Below are 18,441 nucleotides of genomic sequence, written 5' to 3'. Positions count from 1 at the left end.
AGCTTTATACAAATAAACAACCCTTTGATCACAGGTCTTCAGACAGCTGTTTTGACCAAGCCATGAAGCACATCAGACAATGCTTCTCATCAAGATATTTCTTACCAGGTGTGTGTTTTATAGTGGGCAGAGCAGCTTTAAACCACTCATCAGTAGAGTTGGGCATCGTTTGAAATTGAACGATTCCGGTTCCGATTCCGATTCCACGTTTCGATTCCGGTTCCGAACAATTCTTGATTCCGATTCTTTTACGAGGCAGGGTAAAAAAAAATGCAGGGTGAAAAAAAAAAGCATATTTTATATTAAAGTCTGAACTTCTCGATGATTTTTTAGATTAAATGAACTTCTCACAGGGGTAATTTTAATTTGTATATAAATATCAGTCTATGAATTCAGCAATTTTTCTTCACTTGCCGGTCAGAGCATCGAAACGAGGAATCGAAATTTAAAATTTCAAACGATTCTGGGAGCATCCGACTGGTAGAACCGGTTCCCATCGACGCTCGATGCCCAACCCTACTCATCAGTGATTGGGCATCCGCCTGACTTAAAATGTTTGGTAAAAATTGGTTTTGATTGCTCTTTAAATCTCCTTAGGCAGAGGTTTCACTTACTTATTTTTCTCCCTTCTTTCATTGTTTGCATGCTATCCTCATTACAATATGAAAACCTACAAATGTCTGGGTGGTTTTAGTGAATGCAGACACTGTTTTTGCATCTGTGTGATTTTGACAAAGATCAGATCACATTTGATGGTCATTTTATGTAGAAATGTGAGAAATTCCAAAAGGTTCAGATACTTTTTCATACCACTGTAGATCTGGTATTAGTATTTAAACGGATCATTGTGAGATATGTATTTGCACAATTCAGTCAGTACAATAAACAGCTGCAGGGACAAGTCGATAGTAAAGTACGAAATAAGTTGGAAAACCACATCTTTTCTAACGGCCTGGAAAAGTCACTTTTCCGCTTCTTTGCTCAAGACTAGGATGCAAAGGATGTTGTTTTTTTTTCATATCCGAGGGAAATATGCCCCAGACCGTGATGTAATTTAATGGAGGAATTTATTGTCCAGAAGAAAGTGCCAGGCAGATGCTATAAAACGCAGGGAGCGGCCTCACTAAATGGCGCATTTGATATTTCATCTCATGAGAGGCCCTACTTTCGCTAATTATTGTATTTCACTTTGTTGCACACTGCAACAACCCTCATTGCAGCTCATATAAAACATTACTCGGCATATAATAAAATCATAGAAATGATGCTCATTGATGCGTGCTATTGGTTGAACAATTAAAGTTTTTGCAGTGTATTATATTATAAACACGCATAAAATACACTGTATCAACTCTACTTCTATTTCTTGACCCATTCGAAGCAGTTACAGGGCAAATAAGTATTTAGACAACCACCAATTGTGCAAGTTCTCGTACTTGAAAAGATTAGAGAGGCCTGCAATTGTCAACATGGGTAAACCTCAACCATGAGAGACAATGTGGGAAAAAAAGCAGAAAATCACTTTGTTTGATTTTTAAAGAATTTATTTCCAAATTAGAGTGGAAAATAAGTATTTGGTCACCTTTGAACAAGCAAGATTTCTGGCTGTCAAAGAGGTCTAACATCTTCTAACGAGGTCTAACGAGGCTCCACTCGTTACCTGTATTAATGGCACCTGTTTTAACTCAAGACACCTGTCCACAACCTCAGTCAGTCACACTCCAAACTCCACTATGGCCAAGACCAAAGAGCTGTCGAAGGACACCAGAGACAAAATTATAGACCTGCACCAGGCTGGGAAGACTGAATCTGCAATAGGTAAAACGCTTGGTGTAAAGAAATCAACTGTGGGAGCAATTATTAGAAAATGGAAGACATACAAGACCACTGATAATCTCCCTCGATCTGGGGCTCCATGCAAGATCTCACCCCGTGGCGTCAAAATGATAACAAAAACGGTGAGCAAAAATCCCAGGACCACAAGAGGGGACCTAGTGAATGACCTACAGAGAGCTGGGACCACAGTAACAAAGGCTACTATCAGTAACACAATGCGCCGCCAAGGACTCAAATCCTGCACTGCCAGACGTGTCCCCCTGCTGAAGCAGGTACATGTCCAGGCCAGTCTGCAGTTCACTAGAGAGCATTTGGATTATCCAGAAGAGGACTGGGCGAATGTGTTATGATCAGATGAAACCAAAATAGAACTTTTTGGTAGAAACACAGGTTCTCGTGTTTGGAGGAGAAAGAATACTAAATTGCATCCGAAGAAAACCATACCCACTGTGAAGCATGGGGGTAGAAACATCATGCTTTGGGGCTATTTTTCTGCAAAGGGACCAGGCCGACTGATCTGTGTAAAATGGGGCCATGTATTGAGAGATTTTGAGTGAAAATCTCCTTCCATCAGCAAGTGCATTGAAGATGTTCTGGAGTGGCCTAGCCAGTCTCCAGATCTCAACCCCATAGAGGAGATCTGCATGGAGGAATGGGCCAAAATACCAGCAACAGTGTGTGAAAAGCTTGTGAAGAGTTATAGAATGTTAGGTTTTGTGTTGGTTTTCTTGTAGTGTGACTTGTCCCTGTGATTGCCCATTGATTTCACCTGTTGTGCCTTCTCCTAGTGTATCCTGCAATTTGCATCCTCCTGTGTTACCCAGCTGTTCCTCGTTGTCTCCTTACCCCTTGTCTGCGTGTGTGTATATAAGCACCCAGTTTCTTGTCACTCCTTGTTGCGTCATTGTCAATGTACTTATTTTCCACCAGGATTTGAAAATAAATTCTTTAAAAATCCAATAATGTGAATTTCTGGGTTTTTTTCCACATTCTGTCTCTCATGGTTGAAGTTTACCCATTTTGACAATTACAGGCCTCTCTAATCTTTTCAAGTAGGAGAACTTGCACAATTAGTGGTTGACTAAATACTTATTTGCCCCACTGTACCTGTCAGACACACCCTAGCTGGCAGACGGATGATGGCTGTCAATGGCCGCTTGGCGTTACGGTTCGGTGACGCCGCTAAGACGTCTGTTGTTTGTGCACATTGTCCTCATTCGTCAACTGATAACTCCCATTAGGGCCGACAGTGACACCGGTCACATGGCCGAAGAGGCTCCACCACTGCTCGTTAGGAGCCAATTAATAATGCGCAGCCATTGTGGGACCTTTAATCAGGGAGTTAATGACCTTTTATTAAATAAATGCACAGAGGGACACTGCTTGTCTGCATTACCTGGTGCTTATGTAAATGACCACAACATGTGTTGCAGAAACATTCCAAAGCCCAAGGCTGAAATAGAAAACGGCCTTAATAATTGAGCTAAAAGTCATTTAGGAGAAATTTTGGAATTTCAAACAAGGCGTGTCCTTTGCCCTCTTTTTTTGAGCTGCCAGACTGAGTAATGCCTGGCTAATAAAGCCATTTGAAAGTATAAATTATACATGAACCAAGATGACTGTTTAAAAATGGATATATAGCGGCACCATTTTCAATCAGTCCAGAAGAGGAAATAAGACTATCAACGAAGTTAATCACTTGGTACAGTGGTATGAAAAAGTACCTGAAGCTTTTGGAATTTCTCACATTTCTGCATAAAATCACCATCAAATGTGATTTTTGTCAAAATCACACAGATGAAAAAACTGTCTGCTTTAACTAAAACCACCCAAACATTTATAGGTTTTCATATTTTAATGTGGATAGTATGCAAACAATGACAGAAGGGGGAAAAATAAGTAAGTGAACCATCTCATTTAATATTTTGTGGCCCCCCCATTTGGCAACAATAACTTCAACTACACCCTTCCTGTAGCTGCAGATCAGTCTGGCACATCGATCAAGACTAATCTTGGCCCATTCTTCTCTACAAAACTGCTGTAGTTCATTCAGATTTCTAGGATGAATCGCTGTCTTTAGGTCATGACACAGCATCTCAATGGGGTTCAAGTCTGGACTTTGGCTTGGCCACTCAAGAACGTGTATTTTGTTCTTCTGAAGTTGATTTACTTCTGTGTTTTGGATCATTGTCTTGTTGCAGCATCCATCCTCTTTTTAGCTTCAGCTGTCTGACAGACGGCCTCAGGTTTTCCTGCAAAACATCCTGATAAACTTTTGAATTCATTCTTCCATTAATGATTGCAAGTTGTCCAGGCCCTGAGGCAGCAAAACAGCCCCAAATCATGATGCTCCCTCCACCATGTTTCACGGTGGGGATGAGGTGTTGATGTTGGTCAGCTGTTCCATTTTTCATGACGTTGTGTGTTACTCCCAAACAATTCAACAGACTTACAGTGGTAGGAAAAAGTATCTGAACCTTTTGGAATTTCTCACATTTCTGCATAAAATCACCATCAAATGTGATCTGATCTTTGTCAAAACCACACAGATGAAAAAACAGTGTCTGCTTCAACTAAAACCACCCAAACATTCATAGGTTTTCATATTTTAATGAGGATAGCATGCAAACAATGACAAAAGGGGGGGGGGGGAAATTACTAAGTAAACCCTCTGTTTAAGGAGACTTAAAGAGCAATTGAAACCAATTTTTACCACAAATTATAAGTCAGGTGTGTGCCCAATCACTAAAGAGTAGTTTAAAGCTGCCCTGCCCACTATAAAACACACACTTAAGAAATGTCTTAATGAGAAGCATTGTCTGATGAACATCATGGCTCGGTCAAAAGAGCTGTCTGAAGACCTGCGATCACGGATTGTTGATATGTATAAAGCTTGGAAAGGATACAAAACCATCTCTAAAAATCGACAGTCAGAGAAGTGGTCAACAAATGGAGAGAGTTTGGCACTGTTGCTTCTCTCCCAAGGAGTGGCCGTTTACCAAAGATGACGCCAAGAGTTCAGCGCAGAATACCCAGAGAGGTAAAAAAGACTCCTAGAGTGTCTGCTAAAGACTTACAGAAATCACTGGCACAGTCCAATATCTCTGTGCACACATCAACTATATGGCAAAGAATGGTGTTCATCGAAGGACTCCACAGAGGAATCCACTGCTGTCTTAAAAAAAAAAAAACATTGTTGCTCGTTTAATGTTCGCAAAAAGGCACTTGGACACTCCGCAGAAGTTTTGGCAAAATATTTTGTGGACTGATAAAACCAAAGTTGAATTGACATGTGTGGAGGAAAAATGGAACAGCTCACCAACATCAACACCTCATCCCCACTGTGAAGCGTGGTGGAGGGAGCATCATGAATTGGGGCTGTTTTACTGCCTCAAGGCTTGGACAACTTGCAATCATTAATGAAAGAATAAATTCAGTTTATTCTTCAGTTTAAGTTTATCAGGATGTTTTTTAGGAAAACCTGAGTCCATCTGTCAGACAGTTGAAGCTAAAAAAGAGAATGGATGCTGCAACAAGACAATGATCCAAAACACAGAAGTAAATCAACTTCAGAAGAACAAAATACACGTTCTGGAGTGGCCAAGTCAAAGTCCAGACTTTAACCCCATTGAGATGCTGTGGCATGACCTAAAGACAATGATTCATCCTAGAAATCTGACTGAACTACAGCAGTTTTGTAGAGAAGAATGGGCCAAGATTAGTCCTGATCGTAGTGCCAGACTCATCTGCAGCTACAGGAAGCGTCTGGTTGAAGATATTGCTGCCAAAGAGGGGGCCACAAAATATTAAATGTGACGATTCGCTTACTTATTTTCCCCCTTCTGTCTATGTTTGCATACAATCCTCATCAAAATATGAACACCTATAAATGTTTTGGTTATTTTAGTTAAAGCAGACACCATTTTTTCATCTGTGTGATTTTGACAAATATCACATTTGTTTGGTGATTTTATGCAGAAATGTGAGAAATTCCAAAAAGTTCAGATACTTTTTCATACCACTGAACGTATAACTCTATAACTCTCTTTTTTTTCTTGCCTTTCCTCCCGTTTTCCTTGCCTCATCTGCATGAAATCCGATCCCCTAACACGGCTTTGTCACACCAGCAGGCCTGACTTTTGGGCTCCTGTCTCTTTTAACCTCCCCAGGGAACAAAGCTTGTTTGTGGTGCCCTCACGCTCCGCCCTGATGCACTGATCAAAGCCAGTCCTCCGTGGCGGTATTTAAAAGACACTCATCTAACCATGAAATATTCACCATGAATCTGCATGCTGATACATGTGGGAATGAAGGTGCCAAGAATAACACATTCCATGCATTTTGATGGGTGTCAGTAGAGTTTGTAGAGAAAAACATTATACCAGTAAGAGACAATTCAAATAGAAAATGATGGTGAGGTCATGTATGAACTCGTACCACCAACCAGACATCTTGCTTTGTCTCTCAGCAACATAATACCATGCATGTAAAGAGGTCATCAAACCGCATGTGGGTATACAGTATACAGTCCCTGATGAAAGTCTTGTCGATTATCCGTTTTGTAGAAACAATTGCTAATAACCTGACTTTGAATTATTCAACTGGTTTCAGAAATGGCTCACATGAAAGCTAAGACCCTCCCAAATGATGTTGAATGTACAAAAATATGTTTCACTGAAAAAGATTTATCATTTCATGAAGACATAAAAGTCCAATTTTGGCAATACAAATGTTTCGTCGCCTACAGAAAGTAGTGTGAAATTGAACAAAAAATGTATAAAATACAATGCAATACAAAAATATGTTACATTACATAAGCGAATTAAGTAGTGGTGCTGTGAGATCTAAATTTAATATTTTGTACGACTTCCATGGGCTTGAAGGACTGCATCCGTGAGGTTCCGCAAGGATTCATACAATTTTTTGATGAAGTCATCAGGAACATCAAAGAAAGCAGTCTTGCATGCCTCCCAGAGTTCATCAACATTCCTGGGTTTCGTCTTCCATGCTTCCTCGTTCATCCTGTTCATGTCTGGTGACTGGGCTGGCCAGTCCTGGAGGATCTTGATCTTCTTTGCCTTGAGGAACTTTAAGGTAGAGATTGAAGTATGCGGTGGAGCACCATCCTGCTGCAGAATTTGTCCCTTTTTATGGTTAGGAACATAAGAGGTAGCTTAGATTTGATGATATTTCGGACTATTTATGTTGCCCTCCACCCTGCAGATCTCTCGCACACCCCCATACTAGATTTAACTCCAGACCATGATTTTGCCACCACCAAACGTCACTGTTTTCTGACTGAATCTCAGATCCATGCTGGCTCCAGTAGGTTTCCTGCAATATTGGCGGCGACTGTGGTGTAATTCAATGGAAGATTCATCTGAAAAATCCGCCTTTTTCAACAAAACAGTGAAGTTCGGTGGTGGCAAAATCATGGTTTGGGGTTACATCCAGTATGGGGGTGTGCAAGAGATCTGCAGGGTGGAAGGCAACATAAATAGTCAGAAATACCAACAAATCTTAGCTGCCTCTTACATTACATGTTCAAGAAACCAGTCTGAGATGATTCCAGCTTTATGACGTGGCGCATTATCCTGCTGAAAGTAACCATCAGAAGTTGAGTACATTGTGGTCATAAAGGGATGCACATGGTCAGCAACAATACTCAGGTAGGCTGTGGCTTTCCAACGATGCTCAATTGGTACCAAGGGGCCCAAAGAGTGCCAAGAAAATATTCCCCACACCATTACACCACCACCAGCAGCCTGAACCGTTGATACAAGGCAGGATAGAGCCATGGTTTCATGTTGTTGACGCCAAATTCCGACCCTACCATCCAAATGTCGCAGCAGAAATCGAGACTCATCAGACCAGGCAACGTTTTTCCAATCTTTTACTGTCCAATTTCGATTAGCTTGTGCAAATTGTAGCCTCAGTTTCCTGTTCTTAGCTGAAAGCAGTGGCACCCGGCGTGGTCTTCTGCTGCTGTAGCCCATCTGCCTCAAAGTTCGACGTACTGTGCTTTCAGAAATGCTCTTCTGCCTACCTTGGTTGTAACGGGTGGTTATTTGAGTCACTGTTGCCTTTCTATCAGCTCGAACCAGTCTGGCCATTCTCCTCTGACCTCTGGCATCAACAAGGCATTTCCCCCCACAGAACTGCCGCTCACTGGATATTTTTTCTTTTCTTTTCTTCTCTGTAAACCCTAGAGATGGTTGTGCGTGAAAATCCCAGTAGATCAGCAGTTTCTGAAATACTCAGACCAGCCCTTCTGGCACCAACAACCATGCCACGTTCAAAGTCACTCAAATCACCTTTCTTCCCCATACTGATACTCGGTTTGAACTGCAGGAGATTGTCTTAAACCATGTCTACATGCCTAAATGCACTGAGTTGCCGCAATGTGATTGGCTGATTAGAAATTAAAGTGTTAACGAGCAGTTGGACAGGTGTACCTAATAAAGTGGGGGGTGAGTATATATATACAGTGTGCCCAAATCAACAGGAAATAACCAGATATCAATAGGACACGCCCCCAAATGACCTGAAATGATCAGGCCACGCCCCCAAACAAGTATTTGATACACTGCCAATGGGAAAACCCATTGGCATATATATATATATACACATACATACATACCGTGTGAGGCTCAGGTAAAAATGTTAATGTTCCTTATCCGTTTACTCAAATATTCAAACTAAATAGTTCGATTCATCGACTACTAAAATAAACGATAGCTGCAGCCCTATTTTGAAGGAACGAACGTTCCCAGTCTAAATGGATTGGGCGTCGAGCACCGTCAATGGCAGCCTTAGTTACCTGAGACACTATTATGGTGGAAGATTTTGGTGGCAACTTGTTGGTCCCTTTTTTTTTTTTAAAAAGACCTTTTTAAAACGATATCTCGATTCTTGGCAGGAGCATATCGATAACCTTTTGGGATACAAAGTATCACGATATATCACCATTTCGATATTTTGACACACCCCTACTGTGTACAGTATATAGACATCCTTTTCCAGGAAGTTTGGGTTTGGAGTCGAGGCTCACTATTGCCATCTGGGATGCTATCTGTCGTAATTCAATTTGATATGACAGGAGGGACAGTTGGGGGAAGGCGGTAGTAGCAGTAGTGGGTTACTTGAGAGGAACGGATGTTTAATGTGGAATAAGAGTGTGAGGAAGTCAAGTCGTTGGGAGAGAAGCCAGAGATGGAGCGAAGAGGATGCTGGGATCAGAGGCTGTTTGGCAGGTTTGGTGCTGCAGGCCAGTTCGTGTGAGGACAGACACAAACGCGTAAGCACGTACAGTATGCACACTCCAGCTGCTGCGGAGGAATACTTTGCATGGTGCCAAACAGGCTGTTAATCCAACAGATCCTTTGCAAGAGGAACAATCCTCCTCATGAGCCTTAATAGCAGCTTGCAGCCTTCTGTTGAGTGTCAGACATCTTCACCCTGTCTCTTTATTTAGAATCGGTTTGTTTCCTGCAAGGAAATCCACAAAGTGGAGATAAACAGGTCTGCTCATTGTTATCCTATTGCAAGTAAAGAATGGGGCTCTGACAGGGTGGACAAAAAGTTCAGAAGGTTTGTCACATCAGTGGCGCTTGTCAGATTAGCCCTGAAGTAACAATGCGGCGGATAATGGATGTTGGTTTTAATGTGACGGTAATCCTCTCTGCTCCTTTCAGGTGGCCTCCTTGGGCGTGACAACATTCACCCTGTGCGCCTTGTGCATCGATCGCTTCCGGGCGGCCACCAATGTGCAGATGTATTACGAGATGATCGAAAACTGCACGTCTACCACGGCCAAGCTAGCCGTCATCTGGATCGGAGCGCTCCTGTTGGCGCTGCCCGAGCTGCTTATCCGGCAACTGGTGGTGGAAGAGGCCGAAATCCCGGACGAACCTCCCGAGGAACGCTGCATCATCCGGATCTCCACGTCCCTCCCCGACATGCTCTACGTGCTGGGCTTGACGTACGAGGGCGCCAGGCTGTGGTGGTGCTTTGGCTGCTACTTTTGCCTCCCCACGCTCTTCACCATCGGGTGCTCGTTGGTGACGGCGCGGAAGATCCGACACGCCGAGCAGGCCAGCGTGCGAAGCAACAAGAAGCAAATACGCCTAGAGAGCCAGATGAACTGCACGGTGGTGGCGCTGGCCATCGTCTACGGCGCCTGCGTGGTGCCCGAGAACATCTGCAACATCGTTTCGGTGTACATGGCGGCCGGCGTTCCCGAGAACACCATGTCGGTGCTCCACCTCCTCTCACAGCTGCTGCTCTTCTGCCGTGCGGCAGTGACGCCCGTGTTGCTCCTGCTCTTGTGTCGCCCGCTGGGCAGGGCCTTTTTGGACTGCTGCTGTTGCTGCTGCTGCAGCCGTACGCCCTCCTCCACTACAGCCAGTGACGATAACGAACACGAGTGTACCACCGAGCTGGAGTTGTCGCCGTTTAGCACCATTCGCCGTGAGCTGAGCAACTACACACCGGCAGGATCTCATTGCTAATATGTAGGTCCGTTTGCCTTATATGTTCCAATCACCACATACAATGGGGCAAATAAGTATTTAGTCAACCACCAATTGTGCAAGTTCTCCTACTTGAAAAGATTAGAGAGGCCAGTAATTGTCAAAATTGGGTAAACCTCAACCATGAGAGAGAGAATGTGAAAAAAAAAAACAGAAAATCACATTGTTTGATTTTTAAAGAATTTATTTGCAAATCATGGTGGAAAATAAGTATTTGGTCCATACCAAAAGTTCATCTCAATACTTTGTTATGTACCCTTTGTTGGCAATAACGGAGGCCAAAGGTTTTCTGTAAACGCTTGGTGTAAAGAAATCAACTGTGGGAGCAATTATTAGAAAATGGAAGACATACAAGACCACTGATAATCTCCCTCGATCTGGGGCTTCATGCAAGATGCAAAAATCCCAGAACCACAAGGGGAGGGGGGGTCTAGTGAATGACCTACAGAGAGCTGGGACCACAGTAACAAAGGCTACTATCAGTAACACAATGCGTCACCAGGGACTCAAATCCTGCACTGCCAGACATGTCCCCCTGCTGAACAAAGTACACGTCCAGGCCTGTCTGCGGTTCGCTAGAGAGCATTTGGATGATCCAGAAGAGGATTGGGAGAATGTGTTATGGTCAGAGGAAACCAAAATAGAACTTTTTAATAGAAACAGTTTCTCTTGTTTGGAGGGGAAAGAATACTGAATTGCATCCGAAGAACACCATACCCACTGTGAAGCATGGGGGTGGAATTAACTTGCTTTGGGGCTGTTTTTCTGCAAAGGAACTAGGACGACCAATCTGTGTAAAGCATGGGTGTCCAAACCTGTCCTCAAGGGCCGCTGTGGGTCCTGGTTTTTGTTCCTACCAATCGAGCACAGACGGTTTAACCAATGAAGTTTGCGCTAAAACAAGCAGCACCTGACTGCAATCAGCTGATTACACTTGTGAGACACCAGATTGGTGAAAAAATGTCATCTTGTTTGGTAGGAATGAAATCCAGCACCCACTGCGGCCCTATGTGGAATAGTTTGGACACCACTGGTGTTAAGGAAAGAATGAATGGGGCCATGTATCGAGAAATTTTGAGTGAAAATCTCCTTCCATCAGCGAGGGCATTGAAATGAGACGTGGCTGGGTCCTTCAGCATAACAATGATCCCAAACACACAGCCAGGACAACAAAGGAGTGGCTTCGAAAGAAGCATTTCAAGGTTCTGGAGTGGCCTAGCCAGTCTCCAGATCTCAACCCCATAGAAATCTGTGGAGGGAGTTGAAAGTCCGTGTTGCCCAACGACAGCCCCAAAACGTCACTGCTCTAGAGAAGATCTGCATGGAGGAATGGGCCAAAATACCAGCAACAGTGTGTGAAAAGCTTGTGAAAAGTTACAGAAAACGTTTGGCCTCCGTTATTGCCAACAAAGGGTACATAACAAAGTATTGAGATGAACTTTCGGTATTGACCAAATACTTATTTTCCACCATGATTTGCAAATAAATTCTTTAAAAATCAAACAATTTGATTTTCTGTTTTTTTTTCCACATTCTGTCTCTCATGGTTGAGGTTTACCCATGTTGACAATTACAGGCCTCTCTAATATTATCAAGAGGGAGAACTTGCAACATTAGTGGTTGACTAAATACTTATTTGCCCCACTGTACACGCATAACAGAGTTGATCTTCATTTATTACCGTCCGTGTTCGCAACTCCCTTATATTACATAAACTATAAAGAGTTTTTTGAGTTAAGAGCTTGGTGGATTTTCTTTCCTACTTTGTGTTGTGTGCCAAAATTTGAATTGCGAGCAGGCTTCAGGGAGGTAAGAGATGAAGACACTCAACAACAAACCTGTCTGTGTGTTTGGCTGAGTTACACCTTACAGTCCCTGACAAAAGTCTTGTCGCTTATCCATTTTGTAGAAACAATTGCTAATAACCTGCCTTTTAATTATTCAATTGGTTTCAGAAATGGCTCATATGAAAGCTAAGACCCTCCCAAATGATGTTGAATGTACAAAAATATATTTGTTTCACTGAAAAAATATTGATAATTTAATGAAGACATAAAGGTCAAATTTTGGCAAGACAAAGGTTTTGTCGCCTACAGAAAGTAGTGTGAAAATTGAACAAAAAATATACTTCAAATACAAAAAATATGTTACATAACATAAGCGAATTAAGTAGCGGTGCTGTGAGATCCAAATTTAATATTTTGGATGACTTCCATGGGCTTCGGCAAGGATTCAAACAATTTATTGATGAAGTCATCAGGAACCTCAAAGAATGCAGTCTTGCATGCCTCCCAGAGTTCATTAACATTCTTGGGTTTCGTCTTCCATGCTTCCTCTTTCATCCTACCCCAGACATGCTCATTGATGTTCATGTCCGGTGAGTGGGCTAGCCAGTCCTGTTGGATCTTGATCTTCTTTGTCTTGAGGAACTTGGAGGTAGAGATTGAAGTATGCAATGATGCTGCAGAATTTGTCCCTTTTTATGGTTAGGAATGTAAGAGGCAGCCAAGATTTGTTGATATTTCACACTATTTATGTTGCCTTCCACCCTGCAGATCTCTCGCACACCCCCATACTGGATGTAACCCCAGACCCTGATTTTGTCACCACCAAACTTCACTGTTTTCTGAGTGAATCTCGGATCCATGCGGGCTCCAGTAGGTCTCCTGCAATATTTGCGGCGACTGTTTTGTAATTCAATGGAAGATTCATCTGAACAATCCACCTTTTGCCACTTTTCCAGCGTGCATCCTTTTGACAGGCTGTGGGCCTTGGCAATTGCTACACAGTTTTTTATTGTCTGCACCCTGTGAGATATGCAGGGTGGAATGCAACATAAATACTCTGAAATATCAACAAATCTTAGCTGCCTTTTACATTCCTAACCATAAAAAGGGACAAATTCTGCAGCAGGATGGTGCTCCATCGCATACTTCAATCTCTACCTCAAAGTTCCTTAAGGCAAAGAAGATCAAGATCCAACAGAACTGGCCAGCCCAGTCACCAGACATGAACATCACTGAGCATGTCTGGGGTAGGATGAAAGCATGGAAGACGAAACCCAAGAATGTCGATGAACTCTGGGAGGCATGCAAAACTACTTTCTTTGATGTTCCTGATGACTTCATCAATAAATTGTATGAATCCTTGCTGAAGCCCATGGAAGTCATACAAAATATTAAATTTGGATCTCACAGCACCACTACTTAATTCTCTTATGTTATGTAACATATTTTTGTATTTGAAGTAGGGCTGCAGCTATCGATTATTTTAGTGGTCGATTAATCGATGAACTAGTTAGTTCGAATAATCGGGTAATCGGATAAGGAAAATGAAAAATTAAAATACCTGAGTTGAGCCTCAAACAGTATAAAAATAAATAAATAAATGAGGATGTACTGTATGTACAATAGAAGGACAATTGGCTAACTTTCATAGCAATAGCTTTAATGCTATAAAATGCTAACATTTCTTTTTTCACAATGCTCTTAACAAATGGTTCGGACACATACAGTATTCCCACAAACAATGGCTAAATATACTTATTGACTAAATTACGCATACATTAAAAATAACATTAGCTCAAAGAAAAACTTTGCTTATGTTGGTCTTAACAGGGAGCAGAGGGATTCACCCATGTGAAATAAGGCAGACCAGAGGGCAGTGTATCCAACCAAATCAATAAAACTAAATGCAAACACTTTCACAATTAACCATTACAATGCCACGTTAATTAAACGAAAACCCGAAGCAGCAAAATTTAATCCGAATCATTTTTTTCTAATCGAATACTCAAGTTAATCGATTAATCGTTGCAGAACTAATTTGAAGTACATTTATTGTCCAATTTTCCGGCTATTTTCTGTAGGCGCCAAAACTTTTGTCTTGCCAAAGTTGGACCTTTATGTCTTCATTAAATGATAAATCTTTTTTCAGTGAAACAAATATATTTTTGTACATTTAACATCATTTGGGAGGGTTTTAGCTTTCATATAAGCCATTTCTGAAACCAATTGAATAATTAAAAGTCAGGTTATTAGCAATTGTTCTACAAAATGGATAAGCGACAAGACTTTTGTCAAGGACTGTATAAGGACAAGTTTTTTAGTTAGTTTACCTATTTTACTGGAATTTGCGCAGGTAATAAAAATAATTGTTATGGGTGCAACAACAACAACAAATGAATGACATTTCAATGAAGTAATATGATGTGATACACAAGTCTAATGAGTTACAAGGTTGGTCAAAGGACAAAAATTGAACTTGACAATTCCTGGCAGGCCTGGCGTCTTAAAGGCGCACACTTCTACAGACACTATAATCACATACAGTATTTCCTATACATTTAATGCTTGCAATTTTGTGTGTTTTCCAATACTTTTGTATTTTGTTTTGTTTTTTGAACTCAAAACCACCTCAATGCAGCTCAGTTAATGTCGCGTGGTGCTCTTCAAGGAGGCCTGTCTTATTTTGAGAACAATCTTTTCGACATTAGTAAACCACAGTATGTGTGGCCTGCTATTGCAAGACACACAGTGCTGGCCAAAAGTATTGGCACCCCTGCAATTCTGTCAGATAATGCTCTATTTCTCCCAGAAAATGATTGCAATTACAAATGCTTTGGTAGTAATATCTTTCTTTATTTTGCTTGCGATGAAAAAAACACACAAAAGAGAATGGGGGAAAAAATTAAATCATTATCATTTTACACAAAATTCCAAACAAATGGGCCGGACAAAAGTATTGGCACCCTCAGCCTAATACCATATTTTTCGGACTATAACTCGTTTTTTTTCCTAGTTTGGAGTTTAACAATCAATTTGAATCTTTTCCATACCCCACTCCTGCCGCAGTTGTTTGCTTTTTAATTCCCCTGTCTTTAGTTTGCTTTTTACTCCTAGCTGCTCCATATCGAAAAGGAAATACAAGGATGCTTGCGGAGGGCGCCAGGGCTGGAGGGGAAGATTGAAAAGAAAGTGGGCCATTGCGTTGTTTTTTCAAATTATTTGTTTTATTTAACATTCATACATCGTTTTAGTATAAATTAGGGCTGTCAAAATTATCGCGTTAACGGGCGGTAATAAATTTTTTAAATTAATCACATTAAAATATTTGACGCAATTAACGCACATGCCCCGCTCAAACAGATTAAAATGACAGCACAGTGCAATGCCAACTTGTTACTTGTGTTTTTTGGAGTTTTGTCGCCCTCTGCTGGCGTTTAGGTCCGACTGATTTCATGGGCGAGCATTGTGTAATTATTGACATCAACAATGGCGGGCTACTAGTTTATTTTTTGATTGAAAATTTTACAAATTTTAATAAAACAAAAACATTAAGAGGGGTTTTAATATAAAATTTCTATAACTTGTACTAACATTTATCTTTTAAGAACTACAACTCTTTCTATCCATGGATCGCTTTAACAGAATGTTAATAATGTTAATGCCATCTTGATTTATTGTTATGATAAAGAAATACAGTACTTATGTACCGTATGTTGAATGTATATATTCATCTTGTGTCTTATCTTTCCATTCCAACAATAATTTAGAGAAAAATATGGCATATTTTATAGATGGTTTTAATTGCGATTAATTACGATTAGGGCTGCAGCTATCGATTATTTTAGTAGTCGATTAATCGATGAACTAGTTAGTTCGAATAATCGAGTAATCGGATAAGGAACATAAAAAAATTAAAATACCTTAGCTGTGCCTCAAACGGTGTAGAAAATAAATTAAGAATCTAGGTACAGCAAAAGAACAATTGGCTAACTTGCATAGTAAAAGTCCGCTAGCTTAAATGCTATAAAATACTAACGGTTTTTTTTTCCTTTATACAATGTTCTAAACAAATGGTTCAGACACATATTCCTACAAAAATTGGCTACATATACCTTTAAACTAAACTACGAATGCATGAACAAAAACATTAGCTCAAACAAAACTCAGCTTATGTTGGTCTTAACAGAGAGCAAATGGATTCAGCCATGTCAATGAGGCAGACTACAGGGCAGTGTATCCACCCAAATCAATAAAACTAAAGGCAAACACTTTCATAACAAACCATTACTACGCCAATCAAACGAATACTCGAAGCAGCAAAATTTATTCCGAATATTTTTTTCTAATCGAATACTCAAGTTAATCGATTAATCGTTGCAGCGCTAATTACGATTAATTTTTAAGCTGTAATTAACTCGATTAAAATTTTTAATCGTTTGACAGCCCTAGAATATATATTTAGTTTTTAAAAAGTAGAGAGAAGTCGGCCCGACCCAACCGTAAATAATCACACATAAGTCGCTCCAGAGTATAAGACACATCCTCTGCCAAACTATGAAAAAAAACTGCGACTTATAGTCCGAAAAATACGGTATTAGGCTGAGGGTGCCAATACTTTTTTCCGGCTCATTTTCTGGAGAATTGTGTAAAATGATAATGATTTATTTTTTTTTCTCATTCTCTTTTGTGTTTTTTCATTGCAAGCAACATAAATGAATGAATTACTGCCAAAGCATTTGTAACTGCAATCATTTTCTGGGAAAAATTGAACATTATCTGACAGAATTGCAGGGGTGCCAATACTTTTTGGCCAGCACTATAGGTTGAAATAATAAATAATCCAGTCAGTTGACACTGCCTGTTTACATACAAAACCTACTGTAACTTTACACGTTTTTAGGTGCATTTCCTCTTATCTGTGCAGGTTTTAGCTTGCACGTTCTGTTGAAAGCCAACACAGAAGCTGTGTCAAAAATTGTTCAACATTTGATACAGTTGTGGTTTCGGATGTCAATATACAGTAGTCAATTGTGCAAGTGAACTTAATAAAGTGTCTACACTGTACATATTTAATACATTACTGGACATTGGACATTACTGGGCTGGTCTCAGAGAAGCATAAACAAGTGGAACTAAAAGGTTCTCAATGGGCTCATCAAATGGACTGCGATGGAACATAAAACAAGCACTCGGCATGGACGACACAGGCTGCCCACTACACTCTTGTATCATATTACGCCTTATACTTGGGGCTGTATATTACAACAACAAAAAATTCACTCTCTTTGGTGCTCTTATGATGAATGCGCTGTAAACAACAAATCAATCAGGTCCACTTAGAATCACGAGCAATTGAGCCGCACGCTTAATTTTTGGTCAAGAAGACAAAAGCTAGTAATTTGTGTGTGGACTAACAATGAGAAAAATAAACAATGTTTGAATTACTGATCAGGTAGAAAGTAGAATGCTATCACAAGCATGTAAAAAAAAAAAAAAAAAACAGCACCAAAGTGGCGACTTTTAAATCAATGCGTGTCTTGTACTGTATTTTTTTGTTAACCCTGTAAAGGAAACCTGGGTCAAAATAATTTTGAAAATGTTCCTTACAATCATGACAACTGAGAGAAAACACCAAAATGGGTGGTTTACATTTCTACTCAGTGGTTTCTTGAAAGTCACACAATCAAAAAAAGATTGATGAATAATTACACTTCCACTGCTTTTTTTCATGTCTCAAAAAAAAAATCCTATTGATTTTGTAGTATCTTTCACCCAAGACATTCAGTGTATCACAAAAGTGAGTACACCCCTCGCATTTCTGCTGATATTTGGGACAACACTGACAAAATGGTACTTTGACACAATGAAAAGTAGTCTGTGTGCCGCTTATATAATAGAGTTCATTTACCGCAATTTTCACACGATAAGACGCACCTGACTATAAGCCGCTACCCACCAAATTTGACACCAAAACTACATTTGTTCATAGATAAGCCGCACTGCACTATTAGCTGCGGCTATCCTCACGGTATTATGGGATATTTACACCAAAAGATATTAACCAGTAACATTTTATTTGACAGCGGCATCATACGACTGTCATAAGACCACATGAACCACCATAAAGCTTTGAACCAATTGGCTACAAAGCTTCATTGCTTCATGAAGCTTCATTTGGCCATCACTGCTCCCTTTGGGGAGACAGTCAACCTCTATAGACCCTACCCACGTGACGTCACAACTCCGCTCTCCTGAATGGTACCGCCCAATTGTCCGTCAAAACATAG

At 40.7% G+C, this 18,441-nt stretch overlaps 1 protein-coding gene across 1 annotated transcript in view; it reads left to right on the top strand.

Annotated features, from left to right (window-relative positions):
• Positions 1-12,439, top strand: part of gpr37b (G protein-coupled receptor 37b) — a 33,267-nt gene extending 20,828 nt beyond the window's left edge. Inside the window, exon 2 of the mRNA XM_057855549.1 lies at positions 9,531-12,439. Within this exon, the coding sequence (XP_057711532.1) occupies positions 9,531-10,346 (816 nt within the window). The 3' untranslated portion in view covers positions 10,347-12,439. The remainder of the gene's footprint in view (positions 1-9,530) is intronic.
• The last annotated feature ends 6,002 nt before the right edge of the window (positions 12,440-18,441 follow it).

Source organism: Corythoichthys intestinalis, chromosome 13 (assembly GCF_030265065.1).
Source record: "Corythoichthys intestinalis isolate RoL2023-P3 chromosome 13, ASM3026506v1, whole genome shotgun sequence".
NCBI classification, from domain to species: Eukaryota; Metazoa; Chordata; class Actinopteri; order Syngnathiformes; family Syngnathidae; genus Corythoichthys; species Corythoichthys intestinalis.
The sequence above is the reverse complement of the archived record's forward strand: the minus strand, read 5'-3'. Positions and strand labels throughout refer to the sequence as shown.